General features: G+C 57.5%; 2 protein-coding genes across 2 annotated transcripts in view; one reads left to right on the forward strand and one right to left on the reverse strand.

Moving 5' to 3' along the window:
• Positions 1 to 643: 643 nt before the first annotated feature.
• On the forward strand, positions 644 to 7,640 carry ETH_00029770 (CAM kinase, CDPK family, putative; the record flags this gene model as incomplete). Its single annotated transcript, XM_013374382.1, has 8 exons — positions 644 to 1,255; positions 1,434 to 1,573; positions 1,819 to 1,933; positions 2,556 to 2,740; positions 3,018 to 3,714; positions 3,890 to 7,050; positions 7,334 to 7,443; positions 7,564 to 7,640. 8 exons carry the CDS (start codon positions 644 to 646, stop codon positions 7,638 to 7,640), a joined length of 5,097 nt encoding a protein of 1,698 aa, XP_013229836.1.
• A 1,037-nt stretch (positions 7,641 to 8,677) lies between these two features.
• ETH_00029775 (SET domain-containing protein / Bromodomain-containing protein, putative) overlaps positions 8,678 to 26,209 on the reverse strand; it is a gene marked incomplete at both ends in the record, with an annotated part of 18,360 nt that continues 828 nt past the window's right edge. Inside the window, 15 exons of the mRNA XM_013374383.1 lie at positions 8,678 to 8,860; positions 9,286 to 9,465; positions 9,620 to 9,694; positions 9,917 to 10,069; positions 10,237 to 10,384; positions 10,511 to 13,077; positions 13,229 to 18,593; positions 18,852 to 19,091; positions 19,355 to 19,485; positions 19,729 to 20,873; positions 20,980 to 21,263; positions 21,451 to 22,426; positions 22,920 to 23,195; positions 23,394 to 26,007; positions 26,040 to 26,191. Coding sequence (XP_013229837.1) covers positions 8,678 to 8,860; positions 9,286 to 9,465; positions 9,620 to 9,694; positions 9,917 to 10,069; positions 10,237 to 10,384; positions 10,511 to 13,077; positions 13,229 to 18,593; positions 18,852 to 19,091; positions 19,355 to 19,485; positions 19,729 to 20,873; positions 20,980 to 21,263; positions 21,451 to 22,426; positions 22,920 to 23,195; positions 23,394 to 26,007; positions 26,040 to 26,191 — 14,489 coding nt within the window. The remainder of the gene's footprint in view (positions 8,861 to 9,285; positions 9,466 to 9,619; positions 9,695 to 9,916; positions 10,070 to 10,236; positions 10,385 to 10,510; positions 13,078 to 13,228; positions 18,594 to 18,851; positions 19,092 to 19,354; positions 19,486 to 19,728; positions 20,874 to 20,979; positions 21,264 to 21,450; positions 22,427 to 22,919; positions 23,196 to 23,393; positions 26,008 to 26,039; positions 26,192 to 26,209) is intronic.

The raw sequence follows: 26,209 nt of genomic DNA on the forward strand, positions 1-26,209 counted from the left end.
CGGCGGCTTCAGCCGCTGCCGGCGCAACTAGAACAGCCGAGCAAGATGTCTCAGACAGCATCTTGAGTGCCTCCTATAGTTATGCTCAACTCAACTGGGAGAGACCCCGACTCTCCTAAACTTTGTCTCCTTGCGCTCTAGCGCAGTAGCCTTGTTGGTACACACGGCGACTGCTATCAACTTGCCGGAGGGGGGGGGGGGGCTAGCCACGGATGTAAGAACTGCTGAGCCCTCAGCTCTGGCCGAGATCGGGCCTCGCTGTCTTTTTTGGGGGCGCCTGCATCTGCATCTGACCTACACATTCCGGCTTTAGGTGGCATTGACGGGATTAGAGGGCTTGGACTTACCAGCGCATTCCAAGTCCATCCCCTCTATCGTGAACATCTGCCGCCAGCACGACTCTGTGCTTCCATCACACGTAACTAGACCCTTCCACATATCCCAGATGCATCCGCCCCACTGCAGTGACAGCAGTAGGACCAACGAGTGGAGAAGGGGCAACAGCGACAAAGCAGCAGACCCATTCCCGACAGCAACGGCAACTGCAACGGCAGCTTCGAAGAGAGCAGGTGCAAGGGGAGCGAGCATAACAGCCGGAGAGTAGCACGCGGCTGAAGGCACAATTGCTTCAGCCGTGCAGAACATGGCAATGAAGGCCGTGACGCTGTCCCGTAGGACAAGGCCCCCCAACCCCTCTGTTTCTGGGGTTGACATCCAGACCCCAGCCGGCGAAGTGGTCTCTTGCGCTGAGCATGGAGAGCCCGAAGCTTCAGGGGCTGGCAACGACAGCCTCAGTGGCAACGGCAGCAGCAGTGGAAACGGCAGAATTAGTAGATGCAGCAGTGGCGCCCACAGCAATAGGACGGCGGACTTGCCGCAGCCTTTGCGAGCCACAACGGCGGCAGCGACAGTGGCGAAAGCAACAGAGCCTGAAGCAGAAGCATCTCCGGACACACCAACTGTGGAGGAAGCAGCAGCATCTGCACCATCTGTGGCACCAGAAGCGGCGCAGTTGGAAGCGGCAGGTCCTGGACCAGCAGCTGCAACAGCAGCAGCAGCGGCAGCAACAGCATTCCAGGCACCAGACTGGTCTAGAACACCTGGTCACGTTGGGAAAGCAGCGAATATACCGGTGGAGGAACTACAGCGTTTGTATGGGGCCGATGACAGGGACGATGCCAAAGACTACACATACCCGCTTAGGGTTATTCTGAACTGCAAAGGGCTTCATTCGGAGTTCCACCCGGAGAGCGGGGTGAATTGCTGGAACTGCCTGTTAATTCTCATTTTGCTGTCATTGCTGGTGTAGTTGTCGCGGTGGACTTTCCATGCAACTGCCTTTATGCGGCGTGGTTACTGCTGCCGATTTTGTTTTGGGGACCTCCAGAGGCACACTGCTGCTGCTGTTGCTGCCGCCGTTGTTTTCGCTGCAGCTTGCCACTGGGCTGACCAGCAAGATCTTCCAGCACTACGTGCTCAAGCAGCGGATCGGCGCGGGTTCTTGGGGCGAAGTGTTCGTGGCCATTGAGAGGCTTTCGGGAATACAGCGGGCCGTCAAACGCATACCCAAGAGGCACGCCGCTTTTGCTGCTTCTGCTGTCGCTGCTATTTCTGTTGTTGCAACGTGCTGTTATGTCAGAATCCCGTGAAAGCAGAGGGACGGGAAAAACCAGTGGGAGAAAATCTAAATTTGGTACTATGTACTGCATGCGTTCGGTTTTCTTTGCTGCAACCAGGGGTGCTGGTGTTGCTGCTGCCGAAGGTTGAGCCGCCGTGCTATATGCTGCCATTGGTGCTGCTGCCGCTGCTGTTGTGCAGCACGCCACATGCCGTGGCAATGGCTCGCGAGGAGGTAGCACTAATGCGCGAAATAGATCACCCAAACATCGTGAAGGTCTTCGAGTGCTTTGACGACACAGCTTACTTCTTTGTGGTGAGTGTCCACCCGGTTTTTTCAACCTTTTCGATTTGGATCCTCTAGCTTTCCCTCTCGTTCTGTCCCCTCGCGTCTTCGCCGCCTCGGTCTGCTTGTTTCTTCTGTGTGACTCTGTTCGTCCTTGAGCGTCTTTGTCTCCCTCGCGTCAGTTTCCTTGTGTGCGCCTTTGTCTCACTGTCGGTCTGAGCTGGTTATCAGTCCGTAAACTTGCATCACCTACTATTACTTTCGCTGCTTCTCCACTCCTGTCGTGCCTGTCTTCTTTATTGGCCTGCCTTCGGCATCTGGAAATCGGTTCGTCTCCTAATGCGCTCTGTTTGTCTTTTTTTCGATCTAGTCGCTCACTTTGTGTCCCTTTCCATTAACGTTTCACCGTTCTCTCTACGCACCTACTTCCCCGCGACTGCTGGAGGCGGTGCTTCAATTTGTAGTACTTGAGCAGTAGCAACTGCTGCTGCTGCGCCAGTTGTGCGCATTTTCTGGGATGGTTGCTCCTCCAATCCTCATGTTGGCCTCTGAGCAGCCCGTGGTCACTGTAGCAGGTCTATATAAATGGCTTTTTGCTACGTACAATAGTTACTTTCCGCAGCGACTGCTGCCTATTTGCCCTTTGCTTCAGGTGATGGAGCTATGCCGCGGGGGGGAGCTGTTCGACGAGCTGGCTAAGAGCGCACCGTGTTCGGGCCGCTGTTGCCTTTCGGGTTCTTGTGTGCATCCGCGCTTTTCTAGGCAAGAAGCAGCCCTGATCATGTACCAAGTGCTTGCTGCTGCACACTGCTGTCATCAACATGGAATCTGCCACAGGTGTGTCCCCTGCAGCGCCAGGTTTGATCTGTTTGCTACATCACGCTGTTGCTGCTGTAGTTATTGCTTGTTATGAAGGCAGCAGCTGCACCAAAGCTGATGCCTGCTTCGCATGGAGCTTGCTCGTTTGTCTACCATTGGTTGGTTCAGCAGTGCATTTTTTGGGTGTGTTTGCGTTGGTTGCCACTGCTTCTGCCTATAGTGAGAGTGTAGTGAACCTTTTTGAGTCCACATTACATTTCCGCTGCAGCCCCTCCTGCTGCTGCTGTTGCTGCAGAGACATAAAGCCAGAAAACTTCTTGCTAGCCGAGCCGGGTAGTCTGACGCTTAAGTTGACGGATTTTGGTTTGGCGAGGCGATTTTGTCGCCGTCCAAGTGCCCCCCGAAGGGAGTCCCTTTTGGATCTCGTCGAGGCAGCAGTGGCTGCAGGCGTTGCTGCTTCTTCTCCTGCCATACCCCTTGCTTCACCGTGCTGTCCGCGTGATTCTGTTTCCGCGGCTAGCAGTGCTCTAGACGAATCCCAGCACCAAAGTGAAAATCTCACGGGCTTGAATGACAATGGCCAGCAGCAGCAGCAGCAGCAGCGTCAGCAGGAACAGCAGCAGCAAGAACAGCAACAGCAGGAACAAGAGGACGGGAAGAGGTTGCTGCGCTCCATTGCGGGGACTGTTTGTTTTGCCGCTCCTGAGGTTCTGCGGCTGTCAGCAGACTTAGTAGAGAAGACTAATGCTATAAAGCTGCAACAGCAGAAGCAGCGACAGCATGAAGAAGAGGATGGGTCTTTCCAGGAGGAGTCCCAGGAGCAGCAGCAGCGACAGGGTTCGCAGGAGCAGCAGGAGCAGCAGGATCGGCCGCAACTTCTGGGATATGATGGAGAGCGGGCGGACGCTTGGAGTTGTGGCGTCATGCTGTATCTTCTTCTGTGTGGAGAGCTGCCCTTTGACGGCCCAGACGATGCAACTGTTGCCTACAATGTCAGTGCTGCATCAGGTTCCGCTGCTTCTGCCGTTGCTCCTTGTGCTGCTGTGGCTGCTGGCATCTTCTGTGAGTGCTTGAAGTATCCTGAGACCTTCGCGCCCTTTTGTGCCAGGGTATCATTTAGGGCAAGCTGTGCAGTTGCTTTTCGTGTGGCTGCTGTTGCTGCTGCAGGTACTGCACGGGAAGCTGAAGTTCACGCATCCTGTGTGGAAAGAGGTTTCTGCAGAAACGCTGGAGCTTGTTGTCGCGCTCTTGGAGCCTGACCCTGCCTGGAGGTTACTTGTGGGCGAAGCCCTCGGCAGCAGTTTCTTCAGCAGCTTGTTGCCGCTCCACCTGCCGATCCCAGCAGCGGCAGCAGCCAATGCATTAGTCCCCACGTCGGTTTCGGGCACTTGGAGCAGCAGGAGGTTGTCACCACTTCGCTGCGTTTCCTCTCTCGCTGCCTGCAATGCCGCCGACACGCGCCGCTGCCGCTGCACTTCAATGCCGCATCTGTCGCCGCTCACTTGTTCTGCGGCTGGACCAGAAGCTTCTTTATCAGCAGCGGCTGCAGCAGCTGCTGCTGCAGTCGCTGCGGGGTTGGCGGTGTCGCCTGCTGCTGCTTCTTCCTGCTGCAACGGCACTAAGCCGATTGCGGGAGGTCAATCATCCCGTAGCGGGCGCGGAAGTGTCTCTTGCCAGGGCACTGCAGCTCAGACTTCTCCAGACTCCTTTTTAACAGCAACAGTCGCAGACGGAACGCCGAAAGAAGCAGAAATCGCCGCGGCAACAGAAGATGAGAAGTGCCAGGAAGAATGCTCAGGCAATCGTTCTTTGGCAGCCTCTGCAACGGCACGGCTGCTAGGGCAGCGCATTGCCGGTCTCTGCCGACTCATCGAGACTTGCGCTGCTGTTGCTGCAGCCTCGACAGCAGCAGAGGTCACTAAATGTGTTTCTTCTCTCCCCTTTGGTCGCGGCTTGTCAGGCGTCCCTAAGTGGCCTTGGGAAGGTATAGATGCTTTGCCAGATATGGCCGCTGTTGAGAAAAGGACGGATGGGGAAGTCCACAATCGAGAAGAAGAGGAGTCAGAGCAGCAGCAGCAACCAGCGACTGTCGGATCCCGCCCACGTTTGAAATTTCTGGAAGACAGCCGCTGCTTCTTGTGTTGGTGTTCCAATACGACGGCGAGAAACTATGGTAGTATCAGCAATAGCAGTAGCTGCAGCGGTGACAGCAGCAGCAATTCCAACTTCAATGGTTACATTGAAGGAGCTCTATCTTGTTCAAGAGACCGGCTCAGCGCACATAGTTGGTCCTGTGCTACTGGGTGTCTCTCACACCCCGGGGGAAACTGCTGCACGTCGAAAGGCAGCTGCGGCTGCAGCCGAAGGAGACTTGAAAGCAGTAGTACTGACAGTAGCAGCTACCGCAACTGGGACTCCTGCAGCAGCAACCCATGTGAAGCGAGCAGCCCGCCGCTATCGCTACGCCGGAAGCGATATAAGGCCAAAACTCGGAGTCTTCTACAGTCTCTAGGCGTGCCTACTGGCATGCTGCAGCGTAGAGACAGCAGCAGCAGCTGTTGCAGCCGGCTCAGCAGCAGGAGAGGCAGCAGCATGCCCATAGAGATGGCCCATCTTGGCACGGTTGGCGATATATGGGTTCATCAGGTTCCCCAGATAGCGTCTCCTCACCCTGTAGTGTGTTCCCCCTTCGATGCCATTGGCTCAACGACCGCCACTGCAGCTGTTGGAGTAGCTCCAACTACGCCAGCGGCCTTGGCGGGGGCGACGGCTGCTGCCGCTACGTTGGCTATGCAGGAGGCCGCAGCAGCTGGCAAAGGAGCCACCGTGCTGTGCGAAGCAGGATCAACGCTGCCGCCACTGCAGCAGGTGCCACCGCAGCGGCCGGTGCAGCCACTACAGCAGCAACTGCAGCAGCAGCTGCAGCAGGTTGTGCAAGCCTCACTGGGGGACTTGTGTAATGCGGAAGCTCCCAGAGAACGCGAGCCGCACCTGCACATCCCGCGCCGTGTGGCTTTTGCCCTGCAGTGGCTGCAAACTTTAACAGCAGCGAGCGTTCCAAACAACAATAACAGCAGCAACAATTTTGCAGCCCTTGCTGGCGTGGGCTGCTTAGCTTCAATATGGGCTGGAAGCCAGCAAATAGAGCAACAGCAGGAGCCCCTGAGTTACGTCTGTACCCTCGGACAGCAGGAGCTTCATTTACTGCACTACACAGCAGCAGCAGAAGAGTTGCTGCGGCGGCTGCGAGCGGCTACCCAGGGTCCGTTGCTGCGGCGGCAGGCACTGCTGGCTTTGGCCGTTGCTGTCAGGGGTAGCGCGCCGCCGTCTCCAAGCCCCAGTGTCGGGCAGCAGCTACTCCACCTTCCGCATACATGTGGAGATCCTTCTTACAATCGATATAACAATAGCAGCACTCCCAGCTGCAGCAGTAGTAGAGCAGACTTTGCTGCTGCTACAGGAGGCGTAGACTGGATTTGCTGCTCATGCAAAGGAGCAAGGCCACTTCCGTCGTGCTGCTGCATCTGCCACTCCGCATCAAACCCAAGACATATTCCGGGGTGCAACAGCCAGCAGGCGCTCTTGGTGTTGCAGACGGCAAGCACTAGCAGCACTGGAACCAGCAGCAACCACGCTGCTGGGAGCGGCCAGACCCATTCTTCCAGTGTTAGTGACATCCGCAGCCACCAGCAACAGCATGGCGGGGACAGCTACACCTGCCCAGTTCGCTGCTTGAAGTCGAGCCCTTGCATATCCGAGCTACACAGCAACAGCAGCAGCAGCGGGAGGTTGCGCGGTTCCCGTAACGAAGCTGGCGAGGAGTTGCTGCGGGAGCGACGCCTGCTGCAGCTGCTATTTCTGTCATTTGATCAAGACGGAGATGGTCTGTTGTCTTATCGCGATTTTGCAGATGGCATGTTGTCACTTCTGCTGCTCGCAGCAATTCTGGGGCAGCTGAGTCTCCAAGCTGAGGAAGACACAGCCCAGGACAAGGCAGCAGCTGCACTTGGCGTGGGAGCCCCTCCACAGCAACTGGGTCAGCAACAACAAGAGAGGCAGCAGCAGCATCCACAGCGGCAAGATACACAGCAGCAAGGAGAGGAGCAGCAGCAGACAGAAGAGGCAGTGCAGCAACAGCAGCAAGATTCGCAGCTGCAGGATGAAGATGCATGGGTGTCCTGGGTGTCCCGCTGGTTGCTGCTTCACTTCGAACTGCTGTTGCTTGGAGCCGAGATCGATGGAGATGGCAGCGGGGCGATCGAACTCTCAGAGTTTCTCGCCGCAACTTTAGATTCATCTCTTTTGGCTTCCCAGCCTTCTCTCCGCAAGTGGGCAAGAGGACTTTGGTGCTGTTGCTCTCGCTGCTTGGTTGCCGCTGCTGCAAGAGCTGTCACGGCCCTAAGCTGTTGCCCTTGCATTGGCTTGCTGCCTTTGAAGATTTTGCCCTTGTTTTTCCTGGGCTGCGCGCCGTCTAGTGTAATTGTGTTTGTATGGTCTTATCCGCCGTAAGATGCCGCAGCAGCTGCAGCAGGTGCTGCTGGTGGTGTCTGGATTGCTTTTTGAATCCCAAATTTGCGTGCGGAGCGCATGCGGTTTTTCTTGAACCTGCAGGGCAGCGTTCCGAATGTTGGACCGCTCAGGGGACGGGGTTTTGGGGCTTAGTGACCTGAAAGCTTGCATCAAGGAAACAAGCCTCAGCCATGAGAACCCTGAGGCGTTAGGTAGGCACCAGCATTTGCTCTTGTTCCGCCGCTGTCAGTGCGTCTGCTGCTACTGCTGCTTTTGGGATAGCCGTACATGCAGGTCGCTGCTTTGTCGCCGCTGTCTTTGGATGCATGCAGATGTGCAGCTACACGCGATTCTCCGCGCTGGAGATATTGACGGAGACGGGCGTGTGACTCTTCAAGTGAGTGCTTAACTGAGATGAGGTTGGGTTAGCGTGAGGTGAATAATGTATTTGGCGACTGTGCACATGATCTTGTACACACGTATATATATGTATCTGCCTGCAGATATGTCCGTAGGCTCCTTTTCATATGTATGTACGCCCGTCCGTTACCCACCATACGGGTGCTTGCTCATTTGTTGTGTGTCAGTTTGCGTGCGCTCATACCTGTATGAACGAGTGAACAATTATGATGCCTCCGCGTCAATGCATCAAACACACGCTCGGTATTCTCTTAGCCTCTTTTATCCATGAAATACCCGCGGCTTGGCCAGCGTCCGCTCCGCACTACTCCTTCAGTGCATCTACGTAGATGCTACACGCACGTAGGTATCGACTCTTTGCTGTGGCTCTCAGGATTTTGAGCAATTCATACAAATGCCCTAGGAATTTCACTTCTTGTTCTGGCGCATTCAAGGGAAGTAATTACAGCAGCAAAAGCAAGACCAGCAGCATCTGCTGTTGGACAGCAACCAAAGCAGCATCAAGACTAGCGCAGCTCTTTAGTTGCTGGGACTTCCTAGCGTTCACTGACTCTGACGTCGTTCTATCAAGAGTTGCTGTCTATGGAATTTCACTGCTGCTATTGCACTGCAGTACTGCCGCTGCGTATTTTCGACTTCCTGACAATTCCACCCCGTCTGCCTAGCTTGTTTAACGTTTTCCTTAACAAACAATGATCCACTAAACTGCTGCTGCAGCAGGAGCAAAGACTGCAGCAGCAGGTGTCGGAAGCGCAGCACCGAGCTGCTGTGCGCCGTGAGCGGCAGCGGCAGCACTAGGCCTCTAGTAGCGGCACCAGTGTCTGCTTGTAACAGAGCAGCATGGTGAAGTGATTGCTTGGGCAGAATCGTTTAAGTGACATTTTCAGTGGCTTCACAGCGACTTCGGCACTGCAGCATTGCACTAGCAGGTATTTACTGCCACTGTGCGCGCAGCTTGAACTGCATCAGCGAAGCCATTGTTGGTGCTGTTACCTACGTCGCAAGGCCCGATGTGGCTGGGAAGGATTAGTTCATCCTGCCTAGACATCCAGGGGCCCCACAGAGACAGACAAGTTTGTCTCCTTCAGCCTCAATGCCGAACTGATAGTCGTAGGTGATTTCTGCTCCTGCGGGGACGTCCTCCTTGGCTATGATGAGGATGTGTTTGTGGCCAGAGTCGCAGACGACGATGCGACAAGTGCAGTTGGGCTGAAGCGGCAATGAACACACAGGCGACCGACGCTGAATGCGTTTTGACACAGATAATGCTTCAACCAAATCTGGTGTACCGAAACGAGCACATTGAATAAATGGTGGAGGCCTGCACTCGCATGAGAAGCCACAGTCGGGGACTGAGCCACGAGGGAGACTGAAAGAAGCAAGCTAAATAAGGCATGAAAATGCTCGAACACAAACAGACGAAAGCGAAAGCTGTCATAAGAACGAGAATTCCACACGGCGACAGCCAGCTACGCTCAAGGACACACTCACAGACAAGGATAAGCAGAGTAAACTGTACAAAGGAAATGAAAGCATGCACGTAGAACACAAAGAGTAACGAACTGAAAATATAGTTTCTGTCCACGCCACTGTATTTGCGCTTTTGCCTGCGTCCGTGGGGTCCGTGGGCGCACCGCGCAAGAGTGATTTATAAACCGAGAAGCACTACCGCGGCGGGTGGCGTCCACCACAAATGCGTCGTCTAGCCTGAACATGTAACAAGAGCCGTCGCCACCTCGCTGCAGCTCGTACAGCACCTCAAGCTTGTCACTCAACACATTCCGAATGACGGATCCCACGTATTCCACCACGGGCTGAAGACAACAGACAGTCAACCAAGCACAAATTGCATGCGAGACAGCCACGCAACAGCTGCGTGAATTCAACCGCGATTCAGCCCTCCTACCAAACAAGAGGAGACACTGCATAAAAATGCGGGAGAGTCGAATTAAAATACAAGAGACTAACCTCGCCGTGAGCTATTGGCACTAGAGCAAAGAGACCGAGGCCGTGAATTCGAGAAGGCATTACTGCCAAGCGCTCCTGTCAACAGGCAAATTGCAGCGAAGTTTTCATTAGGTGCCAAAATCAGAGAGCTTGGCGGGGCCAAAAGACAGGCATCTTATTCATCCGCTGCGGCTACTGATACTAGCTTGCTGCAAGCTACAGCTTTTGCCCCTGTTGAACGTGCGCTGCCTCTGAAAGAGCAGCAGCGACCGACAAAGCAGCGGCTGCAGCACAGTAGCATATGCACCAGCTGCCTACCTCCTGGTCCCCACTCTGCAGAAGCCTGTAGAGGGCAGCTGGGGACAGCGCCTCGAATCCCCTTTTCCCCTGCGCGCGTAGGCGGCCTGAAGATTGCCGGGACGAGCCGGGGCCCATCGCTGCAAGGGCAGCTGCGGCGTCAGCGGCATCCGCCTGAATCCGCAGCAATAGCACCAGCAGAAACACTGCGACGCTCAAGTTATTTCTCCGCGGAATCGCCTAAGTGCATAAATGCAAAGCGTACGAATGCAGCTGTGCGTGCCAGCTGCACAAACTCCCTTGTGATAGAAACAGGACCAGCAATAGTAGCAACAGCTCACCTTGGCTCTGCAATGCACGCGAGTAAAGAGCTCCTCGCCCTCTACAGCGTCAGGCACTGCCGACGACTGGAGATCTCGCGGCACACAGAAGGCGCCCGCTCTCTTCGCAGCAACAGCGTTGCCATCGGCCCAAGCAGTACTAGTGCAGCTGCAAAGCCGCAGCACACCTATCAAAAGTCTCAAATTCAAAGGTTGAATTTTGGTCTTAAGTCCTGATCTTTGTACCTAAGACATGTACTGTAGCCGAAAGCTCTCAAAGGCGCGTGCACCCCACCTCTTTTTCCGCTGCCTTGCTAATGCTCGCTGCTGCAGCTGCTGCAGCGCACGAGCCGCCAACACCTGTGGAGTCACTTCTCTCAGGCGTTGCTGAACATATGGACATCTCAGACCAAAGAAGACCTCGGGATCTACAGAAGAGACGTCTACTGGCTTTGGGCCTTTTGCCTCCACTCGGCCGTCCCGTGGCTGCTGCTGCGAGGGCAGCTGCTGTTGTGGCCGCGGCGATGCGGACTGTTGTTTAGGCGACGGGTTTGCTGGCTCATTTGCAGGGGTGGCTGCAACGAGGGAGGCAGGAGGAGCAACTATGCGCTTTGTGTCCCCACTCAAGGCATCGGGGTCCAGGCTACTGCTGATTTTGCAGTTGCTTCTTTCCGTTGCAGAGGCCTCTATGCCGGCTGCAATTACAGGAGAGACAGAGGGCGGTTGGCGCTGGTGTTGCTGGAACTGTATCTGCAGCTGCTGCATCAGCGTCCCTACGACTGCATTCAAATCGAATCCCTCTGCAACGCGCCAGCCATACTGGCAGGCAGTGCACACATTGGTGTCAGTTGCTGTTGCTGCTGGCTTTGTTGTGATACTTGTTCTTTCTGATGCTGCTGCCCCGAGTTTGGCGGCAGGCTTTGCGAGGCAGTCTAGTGTAAAGTAGGGGCGTCTCTGATGCGCTGTGATACTGCAGAGGTACGTAGCCCTCTGGAGGAATCCGCTGACAACGATGCCCTTGCTGCTGTTTTCGCTGGTACCGACTTTGTTGTTGCAGGCAGGGTGGTGCACATGACTGGGCACCTGAACACCCCAGAAGCGGCGAGTAGCACAATACCCAATAGGAAATAGGCTGCCACGGCTTCCATCGAAGAGCAAAGGCAAACCAAGAGAAACCAGCGTGAGACCTCCGTATCGCAGCAACGCAGATGGCGGGGGTGCGCGCAACTTCAGCTGCTGCTTCTCCACATGCTTCCGCTGATGGTAGCCATTGGCTCCGTCGGAAAATGAATAGGGAACCACAGAAGCAGCACAGCATCGCCCGCCAACATATGGAGACAGCTCAGGAGATAGCAGGGTGCAGTAATCACGCAAAGCCGCATGAGCATCTGCCATTACCTGCTGCAGAAGCGCCACAGTCTCAGACGCAGCAGTGCCGGTTTCATCAGCTGCTGCGTCTTCTTCTACTGCAGCTGATGCTGGAAGCTGCTTCAGTGCTGCGCCTAGCGGGTGTGTATCCACGTCAGCCATTGCTGCTGTTGCTGCTGTTGCCGCCGCAGCAGCAGCAAAAACAGGCGGCTTTATGCGAACGCTCTGAAGTAGCAGCCGCAGCAAAACCGCTGCAGCGCCACCACCCACCCCCTCAAGAAAAACAAAAAGCGGGTCCTGTACTGCTGCACTGTCCAATGTTGTAAACGTTGCTGCTTCGGGTTGGCACATACGAGCTTCGGGCTCCACTGGACTGTCGAATGCCGTAGGTGCTGTTGCAGCAGCAGCAGTAGCTGCAGCAGCAGCATGCCCTTCTTCGCAGCAATCCTGACACCAAAAGCGACGTAGCGTAGCGAAGACCCGGGGTCGAGGACTTCTTGCAGATTGCTCTTGCTGCACATATTGCTTCTGCTCCAGGGGCGGTTTCCCAACTGCTGCTAGCAGCAAACACGTGAGGTGGTAACGGGCATTGCAAGAGCGCTCTTCTGATGCCTGCTGCGAACCTGCGCACGCGACGAAGGCTCCACTGCACCCGCAGGCAACGCAGCGGGCACTGCGTGCAGCCGCCGCAGCAAGCAAAACTGCATCAGCAGAACATTCCAAAGGAGGCAGCTGTTCTGGAAGAGCCGCGAATGATCGTACTAGCCCTTTACTGTTTCGGTTGCTGCTGCTGCTTGGGTGGAGACTGGTTACTGCTGCTTTCTCTGCTCCTGGTACTATGCTGGGCACGAAAGGAGAAGGCCCCTCAGCCCCCTGCGAATTTTGCACTTGCCGAACTTCACGCGACGCACCGATCGGGTCGGCGAGTTGCAGCAGCTCTGGGGATAGCAGCGGGACAACAGTGCATGAGTAAACGCCCCAGGCGCAACAGCCAGCGTGGACCCAAGAGTCCAGCAGCGGCAGCAGAGCCCCGGACACTACTCTGTCGCCCGTTTGCCCACATAGCACGCAGCAGCGTCCGTCCCGTTCTGCAATTTTGCAAGAAGCAGAGAGCAAACTGCTGCTGCTGCAGCTGCCGCAGCCGCAGACGCGAGGGTCTCCATTGCGAAGTCGCAGCGCAAGCAGACGAACGAGAACAGATGGAATCGCTGCTGCGTCAACTGGTTGGGTCCCACTGTCTTTGCCACTGCTCCTGCGCTCCATGCAGCAGACGGCGCGGTGAAGTCTGCAGAAGAGCTGCCGCCGCACAGCTCGTAGCTCCCGCCATTCAGGGGCGCAAGGGGGAAAGCCTCCTGAGGCAGCAGCGGCAGCAGCAACGACGCCAGGAGCAGCAAGGGGAACAGCAGCAATGGCAGTAGCGGGAGCAGCAGCATCTGAACCAAGACGCCGCTGCATAGCCAGTCGCTCACAAGCTTGCGACAACGTCAGGAGCACCTAAACCGCATGGCAGACACAAGCTAAACAAATTTACCGTTTAATATTGCCTGGCATGCCGTCTCTGACTCGCTTGGGTGGTGTGCTGGCAGCAAAAGACTGTAAAACACTTTAGTCGCGTCTTGCTGCAGCAGCGGCTACCCAGGCCTACCCGCGGGTCCCGCTGCTTCTCTTCATTCTTTGACTGAGGCCGCCATTGCAACAAAACAGATGATATGAATGTAGACAATACTGCCGGTAGGTTGACGGAGGTCTGCAGCAACAAGAACAATTCCAGAGCTAACTTGTGATAGTCCTCATTTTGTTGCTGCTTGTGTTGCTGCTGCTGCTTCTGATGCTGTTGACAAGAGGGCTCCCCCCATTGTACAGCTCGCAGCAGGTGCCCGGTGAGTTCCGCTATGGCGAGTCGGAGCTCTGTCTGCTGCAGCTGGTGCCGGCCTGCTGTTGCTGCCGCTACAGAACCGCTGGCCAACTGCCCCGCAGAGTTGCTGTTGCTGTCCTGCGGGGAATCCATCAGAGGTAGAAGCGTCTGCTCGAGCAGCGCATGAAGCTGCGAGTAAACTGATGATGCCGCCTGGGCCCGAGAAAGCAGCTGCGATAGTGCCCCTGGCTGCCTCAGCAGGGGAGATGGAGAAGCAGTGCAGCCTTTCCCTGCTGCTGCTGCTGCTGCATTCGTGGTTACTGCACTTGGTAGCGGTTCATCTGCGAGTGCCGCGCAGGAGACGCAGAGACCTTCGAGCCCATCTAGCACAAATACAGGGAGCCGCTTTTTGCTCGTATTGCTGCTACCGCTCCCTGAGAAACGAGCTGCAAGGGCTCTTGCCCCTCCCGCTGCAGCAGGCAGACGCTTCGTTAGTGATCCACAAAGGGCGCACACTGTCACTACACCTCGGCTGCTGCCCCCATCCCCAACTCTCTCATCCGCTGCCCGTGCTGTGCTTGCTGGTCCTGCTAGCCCTCGCAGGCCCGCTGCATCTGCTGCTCCTGCTGCTGCTGCTGCGCCATCGTTTTGCTGTCCTGAAGGGGCACCGGAGCTAGCATCGCGAGACCGCTGCTGCTGGCCAGACCCGCCTGCCGCAGGCGCCAGCAGTAGCTGCTGCTGGAGTGGCTGCAGAGCAGCGCGTAAGGCCAAAGGAGCCGGCACGCCATTGCTGCTGCAGTCCCCGCACAATAGTGAGAGTCTACCACAGCGCTGCCAGGCGCAGCTCTCCACCCTCACAACCATTTGCTGCTGCTGCAGCTGCTGCTGCTGCTGCACTTGTTGCGGCTGCAGATGCAGCGTTGAAACGTGCCCATGAGGTGTGCCAACAGAGTCCCGAGACATGCCCCAAGCGCCCATCCGCAAGCGCTGCTGCTGCTGCAGAGGAGACAAAACAATGCTACTAGGGGAAGCGCGAGGCTGTCGGGACACTTGCTGCAACAGTTGCTGTTGAAGCAGTGGAGAAGCCCCAGGGATGTGGTGCTGTGGTTCCTGTAGCAGCTGCTGCTGGAGCAAGGGCCGCTGTAGGAACTGTTGCTTCAGAGGTTGCGAAGAAAGTTGTTGGCTCACCTGCTGCTGCTGCTGTGGCTGTTGCTGCTGTTGTCGGGGGTCGCCGGCTCTGGCATCGAAGCTGTCGAACGACAACGCAGCACCGGGCGATACTAGTTGTCTTGGAGCTGCTGGCAGCTGCTCCTGCTGCAGTTGAAACAGGCGAGAATGCTGCTGCTGCACCACACTGGCAGGTAGCGGCACAGCAGCAGAAGGTGCTGCAGCAGGAGGAAGTATGCGAAATCCCGCTTGCCCCTGCAGCGCTTGGATCAGCTGCTCGTTTCTCAAGATTAGGGCAGACTGGCGTTGTAACAGCTGCTGCTTCAGCACAGCAGAGTCAGCACTATAAGCGCTGCTTGCAATTGAACTGCCAGTGCCAAGCAGAGGGGAGATCAAGGACCTCTGCTGCTGATGTTGCTGCTGCTGCTGCGCTGGCACAGTCGATCCAGCCCACACCAATGACTGTGGGGAGGATTCGTTTTGCTGGGCATGATTTTGCGGGAATTGAGACGGGGGCTGTTGCTGGTGGCAAGGATCTGCTGCCAGTTGTTGCTGCGGCTTCGGCTGATCTGCGACGTCGCATGGCTCTGTCGCTTCAACAGGTGTTTGAGGAGATGCTGCAGACGACGTAGCCGTTGCAGCTGCTGCTGGTGCTGTTACTTCCTCGCCTGCTGAAGCTTCCGAAGGTGCTGCGCTCAATAGTGATTCTGCCAATTCTGCTGCTTTTGAGGGCAGCGCCCTCGTGGGCGTAGCAGCACATGAGGCGCCACCTAGCTGTGGCGCAGCAATCGCAGCAGACACTGCTTCTGCTGCAGCAGCTGCTGCTTCCGTTGCTGCAGCAGCAGCTTCAGCAACTACAGCTGCTGCCTGAGCAGCAGCAGAAGATGGCGTATGGCTGCTTGCATTCCCATGTGCTGTTGCAGGTGATGACTGTGTCCCCCGGAGCTTCTCCAGCTGCAACTGCAACCTGACTTGCTGTTGCTGTAGCTGCATTTGCTGTTGCTGTAACTGAAAGTGTTGCTCTTGCTGCAGAAGCTGCTGCTGAATTGCTGAACTAGCCTTTGCTGTGCCTTCTGCAGAAGTGCTGCCATCAGTCGCTCTTTCTTGCTGAAGCGCACTCCTGTTGGACAACTGCTGCTGCTGTGCGTGGAGCTGCTGCAGTGCTTGCTGTTGCTGCCGTTGGTGGTGCTGCTGCTGCAGCAGTGCCATTTGGGAAGTCTGTTGCGGCGGCTTTTGTTGCGTTTGCAGCATGGTCGTCCTAAGCAGCATTAAGCACTGCTCCGCCTCCTGCTGCTGCTGTCCTGTTTGTTGGTTTTGAAAGGCCTGCTGCTGCTCCAGATGATTTTCGGCCTGGTGGCGTTGTTGCGTCTGCAGCATGGGCTGCTGTTGCTGCCGCAAGTGCTGCCGTTGTTGCTGCTGCTGTCTAGCCACACCATCAAGCTGCCGTTGCAGACTGTTCATTCTTTCCTGAATAAGCTGCTGCAGTTGCTGATGCTGCTGCGGCTGCTGCTGCTGCGCGGTCTGCTGCATACGGTACTGCTGTTGCAGCTGCTGCTGAGATGGGAATTGTTGCGAAGGTGCTAGCAGCTGCTGCTGCCGAAAATAATTTTGTGACTGCTGTTGTAACAGCGTATGCGGCGGCTGCTGTTGCAGCAGCCGCTGCAGCTGCTGTTGATTGACCAGCTGCTGCTGTGGCTGCAGAGCACTCCGCGCGACAGTCCCTGCCACCGTTTTGTGCTGCAAAATATCTGGAGCCGACGTCGAAGTAGCTGCTGCAGTTGCTGCAGTAGCAACAGCATTGGCGACGGAAGCCGAGGCTGGCGCCATCGCCCGAGTCATTTTGTGTTGCTGCTGTTTTGGGTTTCGTAACACCTTTGCGTCTCTCTTCAAAGTAGCAGCAGCGGCAGGAGGTACCTGCAGCTGTTCGCGAGCCACTGGCAGTCCTGTCCACAGTCCTTGGTGCTGCAGGAAGCCCTTTCGGTGGTGCAGTAGCCCCTGTTGCGGGCAATACAGCACTTCTTGTTTTGTTACTACCTCCTCTACCCTGTAGAGGCAGCGGCTGTGCGCCGCAGCTCCGCAGTCGCTGCAGAAGCAAATGTCCAGCATGCGATCAGCAGCTGTAGAGGCAGCAGCAGCAGTGGCAGTCCCTGCTGCTGGGTCAGACTGCCAGCGTGGTTTGCGCCTTTGTAGCTGCTGTCGCTGCTCGTGGGGCAGCATCCCAGCAGCAGCTGCTGCTGCTCTGTCTCGTATGTTTCGTGGGTCCCACAGGGAAAAACAAGGAGCAGCATTTCCACAAGAGACGCAAGACAAACACGCAGGACACTCAGCTGTCGTCAAGAGAAAGTCCATTTCTCCGCTGCTGCTGCCGTTGCTGCTGCCGCTGCCGCAGAGAGACGCCAACGCCGCTTTCTTCTTATCAAGGGCCCCTGGAGGCGAAACTCCCAAGCAATACGAATGGAAGGCCTCGCCGCAGCAGCGGCAGTGTAGGAGCAGCTGCTGGTACGCGAAGGATCCGCAAATACTGCAGCAATCCAGCCACAGTTGTGGCGCTACTGCTTTATCTCCTTCAGCAGCAAGACCATCAGCGAACGCCGTTTCTTTGCCTGAAGCCCCATAAAGACAGTGAAAAGCCTGCAAATATAAGGCCACATCCGATGCTGCTGAGAAGACAGCAACGCAAGACGGCAGCCTTCCCTTGTACACCTGAAGCGCGCCAGTTGCAGATACGGCCGCTCCCAGATCTCCCGCTGCCGGTGCACCAGTGGCCGCCGGTGCTGTTGCAGTTGCTATGGCTGCTGAAAATGCGCGCTTCTGAAGTTGTTGCTGCTGCTGCTGAGGATCAAAGTCCTTCTTTCGCTTCTTCCTCTGAGCTGCCGCGCTGCGCCGTGTCTCCACGCTCATGCTATGTGACGGCTGTTGCGACTGCTGCTGCTGCAGGTGCTCCTGCTGCTGCTGAGGCACTTCTGAGACAGAAGCAGCTGCTAGCCTACTCACGCGTACAGGCAGCTGCAGCAAATAAATTGCCTGACCGGGTGGGGGTGGCGGAGGCTGCGGGATAGAAAGGAATGAATGCGGCATCACCATATCGCCAAGTTCCGTGCTGCTGCTACTGCTGCTGCTGAAACACCACTGTAGAGCAGGAGGCGGTCCAAAGCAAGGGACAGCTGATAAAGGAGAAAGCGAAAAGCCGCAGGGAAAGTGTGGCTGCTGATTGCGCAGAAGTTGCCGTATCCCCTTAACAGCAGCAGCAGAGTGAAGCTGCAGCAGCTGCTGCGTCGTGAACGCCACTGCTGCCGGATCGAGTGGGGAATCAGCAGCAGCTGCTGCTGATAATCCATAAGGCGGAGTGTCTCTGCTTCTCGTGAATCCCTTCGCGCTGCCGCGGCGAAGGCCGGCGGCAACCTTTGCTTGGTGTCCCACTTTGTCCACCGCAGACTCGAGCCCGTCATCTGTTGCAGCAGCAGCTGCTGCTGCAGCTGAGCCTGAATCCGCTGCTGCCCCATGAAACTCGCTTTTTGCTATGCCTCGCTCCTCCTCAGTAGGGGTCTGGTTCGGTTCTCGAGCCTTTTCACTGGTACCCGTGTTGCTGCTGCTGCTGCTGCTGCTGGGACTCGGAGGTATGTGTGAGTCCAGAAGGGCCAGCGGCTCCTTGTGGGGAAGTTCGAGGACGCCCGTTAGGAGCTCGTTTGCTTTCTTTTGCATAGCAGCCGCCGCCTTGTACTGCCTTGTGTTGGGCATGTAAAGGGTCTTCATGTTTTGAATCAGGAGGGAAATATCGCTCAAGAAAGATCCTAAGGAGGAGTAGGCGTTGCTGCGCACCTTCGATTTCACTGTAGACAAACACATGGGCCGCTGCACAACTCGCCAGTACAGCGAAAATGTCGCATCTGGCAAAAACGAAAACTCTCCACTGCGGTCTTGGGACATCAACTCAGCCACGATGCGCTCATAGCGCTGCCGCCGAGACGGCGAGCGGCACGACGGGCACCTGCAGCACCAGGACCAAATCCCGCAGTCATAGATGCACGGCAGCAGCAGCAACGGCAGCAGCAGCAGGAGCAGCAGCATTTCCCCAATGTAAGACGCAGCGCTTCCGGAACAGGCTGCAGGCACTTAGAAAAACAGCTCTGGCCTTAAGCAACCCGAATCGGCCTCCTGAACCCATGCATTATGCTGCCCAGGTGCACGCATCAGCAACAGCAGCAGCGATAGCAACAGCTACAGCAGCAGCGGAAGCATGATGTACCTGTATTTCATGGTCTTCAGCTGCTGGGGATCCTGCAAACCCTTCGCCAGTCGGGGGTCGCAGCGGGTGTGGATCCAGGCCTTGCAGCCATCACACTGCACCCAAGTTTCTACAGAGCCTCCCCCCGGCCCCGTTGCCCCCGCACTGCCTGCTGACAAATCCTCTCCTCCTGCTCCATCGGCCACCCATGTTTTGGAGCACATGAAGCAGAACTGGCCCTCGTCCACGCTCCGGCGACAGCTGCGGGCACAGAGATTCTCAGCCACTGCTGCTGCAGTTCCTGCTGGTGGTGCTGCTGCTGCTGTTGCCGCGTGGATGCTTCTACCAAGAATGATTGTTGCTGCTGTTGCTCACGGCTCTAGGGTGCACGAACACCCCACGACGCCGCTATCCGTGATTGAATATCTTGTTTCACATCTTATCAGCTGAACCCGAAGCCCTAAACACTGAAGACTAAACCCTGAATCGGGGGTCCCATACCCTAACCCTAAAGTCAAGCTTACTGCGCACAAAGCAGGAAAGACGTGGGATCCCAGTTTGCATACTCTGGCCAGTAGAGGTCCACGTAGCCGCAGCTAGTGCAGCGCCTGCAAGAGTCGCAGCGGTAAGACGAAGAGCCATGCAAGATGGCGGCCTGCAGCGCACGGATCCAACAGCAGCCACAGCAACAGCTGATACAACTGCAGGCACTCAGACACTATGGGCTGCACAGGCATGGTGAGACACAGCTGCTGGCACAAACGGACAAACAGAAATATGAAATGAGCAAAAGAAACACATTCAAATAGCCCCTGTGGAGGAAACTGGGTCCGGGACAGACGCGTCGTTCAGCCGGAGCTGCTGGAGAAGCAGCAGCATCGCCCTCGCGATCACGTACACTGGGGTAGCAGCAAGCGCCGTGGGCGTAAGAATTGCAGCAGTGGCAGTTCAGGACCGGCTGGCAGGTGGCCTCATACTGTGTCGGGCTGGAGGCAGTGCCTGGAGCCGCGCGATTTGCTGCTGTTGCTGCAGCTAGCGCAGCAGGGCTTCTTTCGGCAGTCAGGGGTAAGTCTATTGGCTCGCAGCAGTATAAACAGTGCGCACAGTCCCTGCACACCCAGGGAGTACGTACACCCCGGTCATTTCGCCCGCCCTCCTCCAGCCCCAAAATGCTTCGGGGATTTGGAAACAGCTGCACTTTTAGCGTGGCCCTGGACGCTGTGGCGTTTGCTGCATTCTCTTCAGATTGCTGCTGCTCCGGCCGCGGCGACAGCTGCTGCTGCTCTTGCTGCTGCTGCTCTTGCTGCTGCCGCTCTTGCTGCCGTTCCTCTTGCTGCTGCTCCTGCTCGGCAGGATGCGGCGGGTTCTCTGGCTCCTCTTCCATTCGAACGGCTAGCTGCTGTTCTTGTCGTTCCTCTTCTCCGTGCTGCTTCCTCTCCTCTAGCTGCTGCTCCCCCTCCTCCCGCTGCTGCTGTTCTTGCTGACCCTTTTGTTGCTTCGGGGCTTCCAAAAGCTCAGAGTCAACTAGCATGCTTTCCTCGCCGTCCCTCTGCTGCTCGGCCGGTGCAAGCTCGTGTTGCTGGCTGGCTTCTTGCTGTTCCTGCTGCATCTGCTGCTGCTCTTCGCCCTGTTTTGCCTGCTGATGCAGTTGTACTTCTTGCTGCTGCTGCTGCTGGTTGTGCTGCTGTTGCTGCTGCTGCTTGGCAGTGACTGTGACAGCCGGCGCGGGCACGTCTTCCGTGCCGATTTCATCGCCAGGGTGTCTCGAAAGCCTCCAGTGAAGAGAACCCTGGCGAGATAAAAGGGCGGACTGGGCCCTTGCGAAGGCCAGCGGCAGAGTGCAGAAGCGGGCCAGAGAGAAGGAGCGCCGCAGCGCGCGGGCCTCTTGCTGTCTCTTGAACCCCAGCAGCAAACCCGCTCGGGCAGCAGCAGACAGCCCCACCGGCAAAGACACAGCACGAGAGGGCACCACGAAAGTGCTCAGATATGCCTTGCGTGCCCGGTCGTAAACAACGCTGCTGGGGGACAGCGGCCAGCCACTTGCTGCAGCGGACAAAAGCAGCACATGGCAGCAGCAGCAGCGGCTGCAGCAGCAGAGGAACAAACGTTTCACGGGGAGGGAAATGCAACACGCGCTGAAGCAACTCACCTGCGTCATCTGCACCCTCCTCGGGTTGCTGCTGCAGCAGCAGCGACCCCAGCGATCCCCCGTCTTCGAGCAAGTCCTGTTGCTGCTGCTGCTGGTCAGCTGCCGGGGAGGACACGGCTTCATAGCGGTAATACTTGCTGTCTCTGCTGCTGCTGGTGCTTCTTCTGTTGCTGCCCTCCGCCGCAGCTTCTCTCTCTTTCTTGTGGCGCTCTATGGCCGCCTCTCGCTCCGCCACCAGCTTACGGTGCCGCGCAGCTTCCATACACAAGGCATGCGGCGACATCCTGAGCAGCAACAGCGGCAGAAACACAGGGAGCAAAAGCCTGAAGCCGCACCAGCAACAAAAGCTGACTTCAGCAACAACTGCAGCCGGGTCAAGCAGCAGCTGCAGCATCTGCTAACCGCCGTCTTACTATCCTGCAGTGCTCACTCCAAACCCTAAACCCTAAATCCTACAGCCCCCAAGCGCACCCGCCAGTGGCAATGCGCCTATGGGCCGGCCGAATGCAGGCCGTGTGGAAGACGCGCTGACAGCAGCAGCACTGCAAACCCCAGTACAGGTTGACGGCTTCTGCAGTATCTGTGTCTCCTAGAGAAGAGGGTGCGGCGCTGTTTGCGTTTCCGTTGCTGCTGCTAGTACTGTTACTTTTGCTGCTGCCTGTTGCTGCCATTTCCCCTTGTGCGTCTGCCGGTGCTGGCCCTGCAGCTGCTGCTGCTGCTACTGCTGCTTTCGCTGCACTACTGGGCTCGGCCCAGGAAGGGTAGCTCTTCAGGAGCTCCCTGGGGTCGACCTCAGGCGGCACCTCCACGGGCTGGCTCGGGGTCATAATATAGTAAACTGGTTTGCTGCAGCTTCGGCATCTCTGGGCTCTGCTGCTGCTACTTTGGCCGCTATTCTTGCCATCTCCGCTTCCTGCGTCGGTGGGAGCAGAGTTCCTAGCTTCCTGGGGCGGCAACGACTGCCACGGGGAATCTGCTGCTGCCTTTTTCTGTTGCGTGTATTGGCTGTCGCCCTGCTGGGTCTCTTGGCCCCCATCTGCGTCTGCGTGCTGCAGCAGCTCTTGCTGCTGCTGCTGCGTGGGGCAGCTGGCGCCTCTGGGGTGCTGCAGTTTGTCTCGAGGCAGCTGCTGGGGCACAGCCACCTCAGGGCGCCACCAAACAGGCTCCGACGAAGCAAGACGAATGACGTCGTGGGCCAGAGAAAACCAGCCGCGGTGACTTTCCTCAGGGGAAAAGGGCAGCTGGTGGGCGGCGAGGTGCAGCGGCGGGGCGTCAGCGGGGCTGCAGATGTCTTGCTTGTTCGTCGATAGCAAAAAGTGCACAAAGACAGCCCGGTATTTCGGCCAGTAGTACTTCAACACCCCCTCTGCCCAGTCGAAGCTCTCGGGGCTCTGCCGGTCCCGCCACGCCCGCACCACTCGCACGCGGCAGCCCACGTAGGCAAACACTGCAGCAAGCACGGACAAGTCGAGAGAAAAACGCCAAAATAAACACAAGAGGAAGAGGCAATACGGGGCATACAGTGGCATAAATGTGGGGAGATGAATGGGAAGTGGGGAGAAAATAGAAAGGCAGTAAGGGGGCAGAAATGAGGCAACTTTGAGGCAGTGGTGAGATACAGTGACGCAGTACAAAGACAGCAAAGAATCAGTGAAGAAGCAACGAAGCAGCAGCAATGAGGCAATTAGAATGCACCCAAATGCAAATATAAAGTGGAAGCAGCCGGCGGCGCAGGTGAGAGACAGACCCAGGCAAGGGCACCAATAAAGATGAAGGAAGGAACAACACGAAGAGGCCAATCAGTTCCAAATTCAAAGGCATCCCCCGCTAGCTATGGGGGTACTCGGCTAGCTAGCTAGTTAGCCAGCCAGCTGGCCAGGAGCCGTCTCCAGGCATTCAAATAGCTAAATTTTACTCGGAGAAGACCAGCTCTGCCTCACCTTGCCTGTCTTCTCGAAATTCCAGCTTTTGCCCATAGGCAGCAAAAGGGTCCTCTGGAGCCTCTTTCTCCTTCGCTGCTGCTGCTGCTGCTGGCTTTTGAGTTGCTGGCTTTGCTGCCCGCTGTACAGATTGCTGCTGCCTCTGCTGCTGGTGCTGCTGCTCCTGTTGCTGCTGCTGAGGATTCGCGGGCTCCTGCAGCTGCTTCAGCATTGTGCGCGTAAGACGAATACCAGCAGCAGCCAGCAAGGACTCCAATCCCTCTTCCTCCCCTGATGCTGCAGCAGACGCAGCACATGCAGCAAGCACATCAGAAGCAGCGATTGCGGCAGCAATGCAACAGCAGCCACACTTTCAGCAGGAAGGACCAGCGACAGCAACAACAGCAGTCGAGTAGCGACACAAGCAGAGGCAGCCGCCGTAATCGTCACACATACAGCAGCAGCAACAGCAGCAGTAACAACGAAAGAGCAGACTTGTCGCGTTTGCAGTCTCAGAGCTCTTGAGAGGAGCCGCAGACTCTGCTGTTTCTGTTGCTGCTGCTGCCGTAGCTAACGGCGTCTCCGGCGGCGATGCCCCGGCCGCCGTTTGGTCTGCTGGTGCTGCAGATGCCGTTGCTTCAGCTTCTTTCTTCTGCTGCGTCTGCTTCTCCGTTGCTGCTGCTGCGTCTTCAGGTTCCGCTTTTGTCGCAGCTGCTGCATCAGCGGGAACCCGTTCGCTAGCCGTTTCTTCTCTCTCTGCCGTGGGCAGCTGTGAGCTCTGTTGCTGCTCCTGCTGCTTTCGCTGTTGCTCTTGCGGCCTTTGCTGTTGCTTCTGCTGCTGTTTCTGCTGCTGCTGCTTTTCCTGTACTTTCACTTGCTGCTGCTTCTGACCCCTTCGCTGGGCCGCCTCACCTTTTGCTTGGCTACTGCGACCTGCCGTTGAAGGTGTGCTGCTGCTGCTGCTGCTACCGCTCTTGTAGCTGCTACTGTTGCTGCTGCTGCCCATGCTGCTGTTGCGCGCAGCATTTCTGCGCGGCTCTATGGGCTGGTAGTTTTCCTGCAGCAGACCCCACAGCTCGCGAGAGACCCGAGTTTCCCCAGATTTTGTGTTCTTCTTTTTGCTGCAGCTGCCGCCCCCAGGCTTTGCCGCTGCCGCCCTTTGGGACTTCGCCTTCTTGCCAGCTTGCGACTCGTCAGCTTCGAGCTGCTGTTCTCGCTGCTGTGGTTCCTGCTGCTGCTGCTCCAGCTGCTGCGGCTGTTGCTGCTGCTTTTGGGCTTGTTCCTGTTCATGTTCCCCTTGCTTCTCCTGGTCTTCCTGTTCCTTTTTCTGCGGCTCTTGCTTGGCCGAATGCTGCTGTTGTTGCGGCTCCACTGGCAGCTTGCCTTGCTCCTTCTGCGTTTCTTGTTGCTGCTGCACCTGCTGCTGCTGCGGCTGCTGCCGCGGTCCCTGCTGCTCCTTGGGCTCGTGCTTCTCCCGTTGCGATGCTGCAGTTGCAGCCTCTGTCCCAACAGCCTGTCCCTCCTCTCGCTGCTCCTCTGCGTCTTTCTCTGTTTGCTGCTTCTGCTGCGGCTTCTCATTGGTGCAACACGGTGACTCCTCCTGTGTTTCTGAGGCTGCAGCAGCAGGCGCAGCAGCAGTAGCATTGGCAGCAGCTGCTGGGCTGGCAGCATCAACGTCTTCCTTGCCTCTCGCGCCTCGGTCTCCACTTACTTCATGTGCTGCTGCTTTGGCTGCTATTGCACCTTTGAGTTTTGCTGCTTCTGCAGCTGCGGGTACAGTGGCAGGCGCTGCAGCTGCTGCTGCCGCTGCCGTTGCTGCTGCTGTCGCGTCGCAGTCTGCTTCCCTTTTGCTGTCTTCACTGCTTCTATGCTGCGCCTCGGCAGCGCCCTCGACCGACTCTATTACCTCGGGAGGGGCGATCGCCGCTGCTGCAGCGGCTGCGGTTCCTGCTGCAGTAGCAGCAGCAGCAGCAGGTGCATCATCATCAGTGGGCGCCTCGCCCTGCTGTGGTGCAGCGTCCGCCGCTGCGCTGCTACTATCTTCCGCTGTGCCTCCTGCTGCTGCTGCAGCATCTTGCTCAGCAGCAGCAGCAGTAGGGCCTTTGATTTCCCCCTGCTTGGCAACGTCTGCAGTTGCTGCTGCTGCCGCTGCAGCTTCTACTGAGTTCGATTCTTGTGTGTCTTGTCCTGCTGCTGCGGCTGCTGTTGCAGCCGACGGACTCGGCAAGCTGGAGTCTTTTGGGGACTCCAGGTTGCGGTCCTCTCTAACGTAAAGCGTGCTGTTGTCTTGCTGCTGCTGCTGCTGCTGCTGCTGCTCGCCGGCGCTTCCTTCGGTGAAAAGATGAATGTCTGTGACCGGCGTCCCTGCTGCTGCGAGCGCCTGTCTCTGCTGCAGCAAGACCCTTTTGTACTCGTTCAAAGCTGCCTCTGCTGCAGCAGCGCCGCCGAAGCCTCGCTGCACTGCAACAGCAACAGCAGCACGGCCCCACGCCTCCAACCGCTGCAGCTCCACCTCCCGGCTATCTCCCCAGGGGTTGTCGGGGTCAGCAGCAGGAAGCGAAAGATCTGCTTTTTCTGCAAGGGCCCGGATCTCCGAAGCAGCGGCTGAGCCCCACACGTGCGCTGTTTCCTGCGGGTCTTCTGCTGCTGCTGATGCTGCTGCTGCTGCTGCAGGCCCTCCCGCGACGCCCACGGTAGCTGCGGCCGCAGCAGACGGCCCGCTGCGGGCCCACCCATATGCCCTCTGCGGCGGCGAGGGGTGTCTCAAGTGCTGCTGCTGCGCTAGGTGGTGCTGCTGAGCCCAGTGCTGTTGATGCTGCTGCGGATGCAGCTGCTGGTGAAATCTGTACTGTGAGTACTGCGGCTGCAACGCTGGTCGGCGGGGGGCACCCCGCCAGCCCTGGCTCTGTCGCTGGGCTCCGGAGTCAGCAGCAGCAGCAGCAGCAGCAGCAACTGCTCCTGCTGCTGCTGCTGACTCTCCCGAACCCGCGCTGAAGTCCCCCGCCCCAGCACCCCAGTACCCTCCAGCTGGGCTAAACTGCCCACGGGGTCCCCAGTTGCCCTGAGGGGCCCCTACCAGATGCCCCTGGGGGGCCCTCAGTGGCTGCCCCTGGGGAGCCCCCGACGAATGCCCTTGGGGACTCCCTGCTGCTGCCTGTGGGGTCTCTCCAACGTCCCAGCCTCCTCTAGACCGCTGGTAGTGGCTCCTGCTGCGGCGGCTGTGGCTGCTGCTGCGGCGGCAGCGGCTACTGCTGTGGCGGCAGCGGCTGCTGCTGCGGCGATCGCGGCTGCTGCTGCGGCGGCCACGGCTG

The sequence above is a fragment of the Eimeria tenella genome, genomic scaffold, assembly GCF_000499545.2.
Source record: "Eimeria tenella Houghton genomic scaffold, Eth_scaff2, whole genome shotgun sequence".
NCBI classification, from domain to species: domain Eukaryota; phylum Apicomplexa; class Conoidasida; order Eucoccidiorida; family Eimeriidae; genus Eimeria; species Eimeria tenella.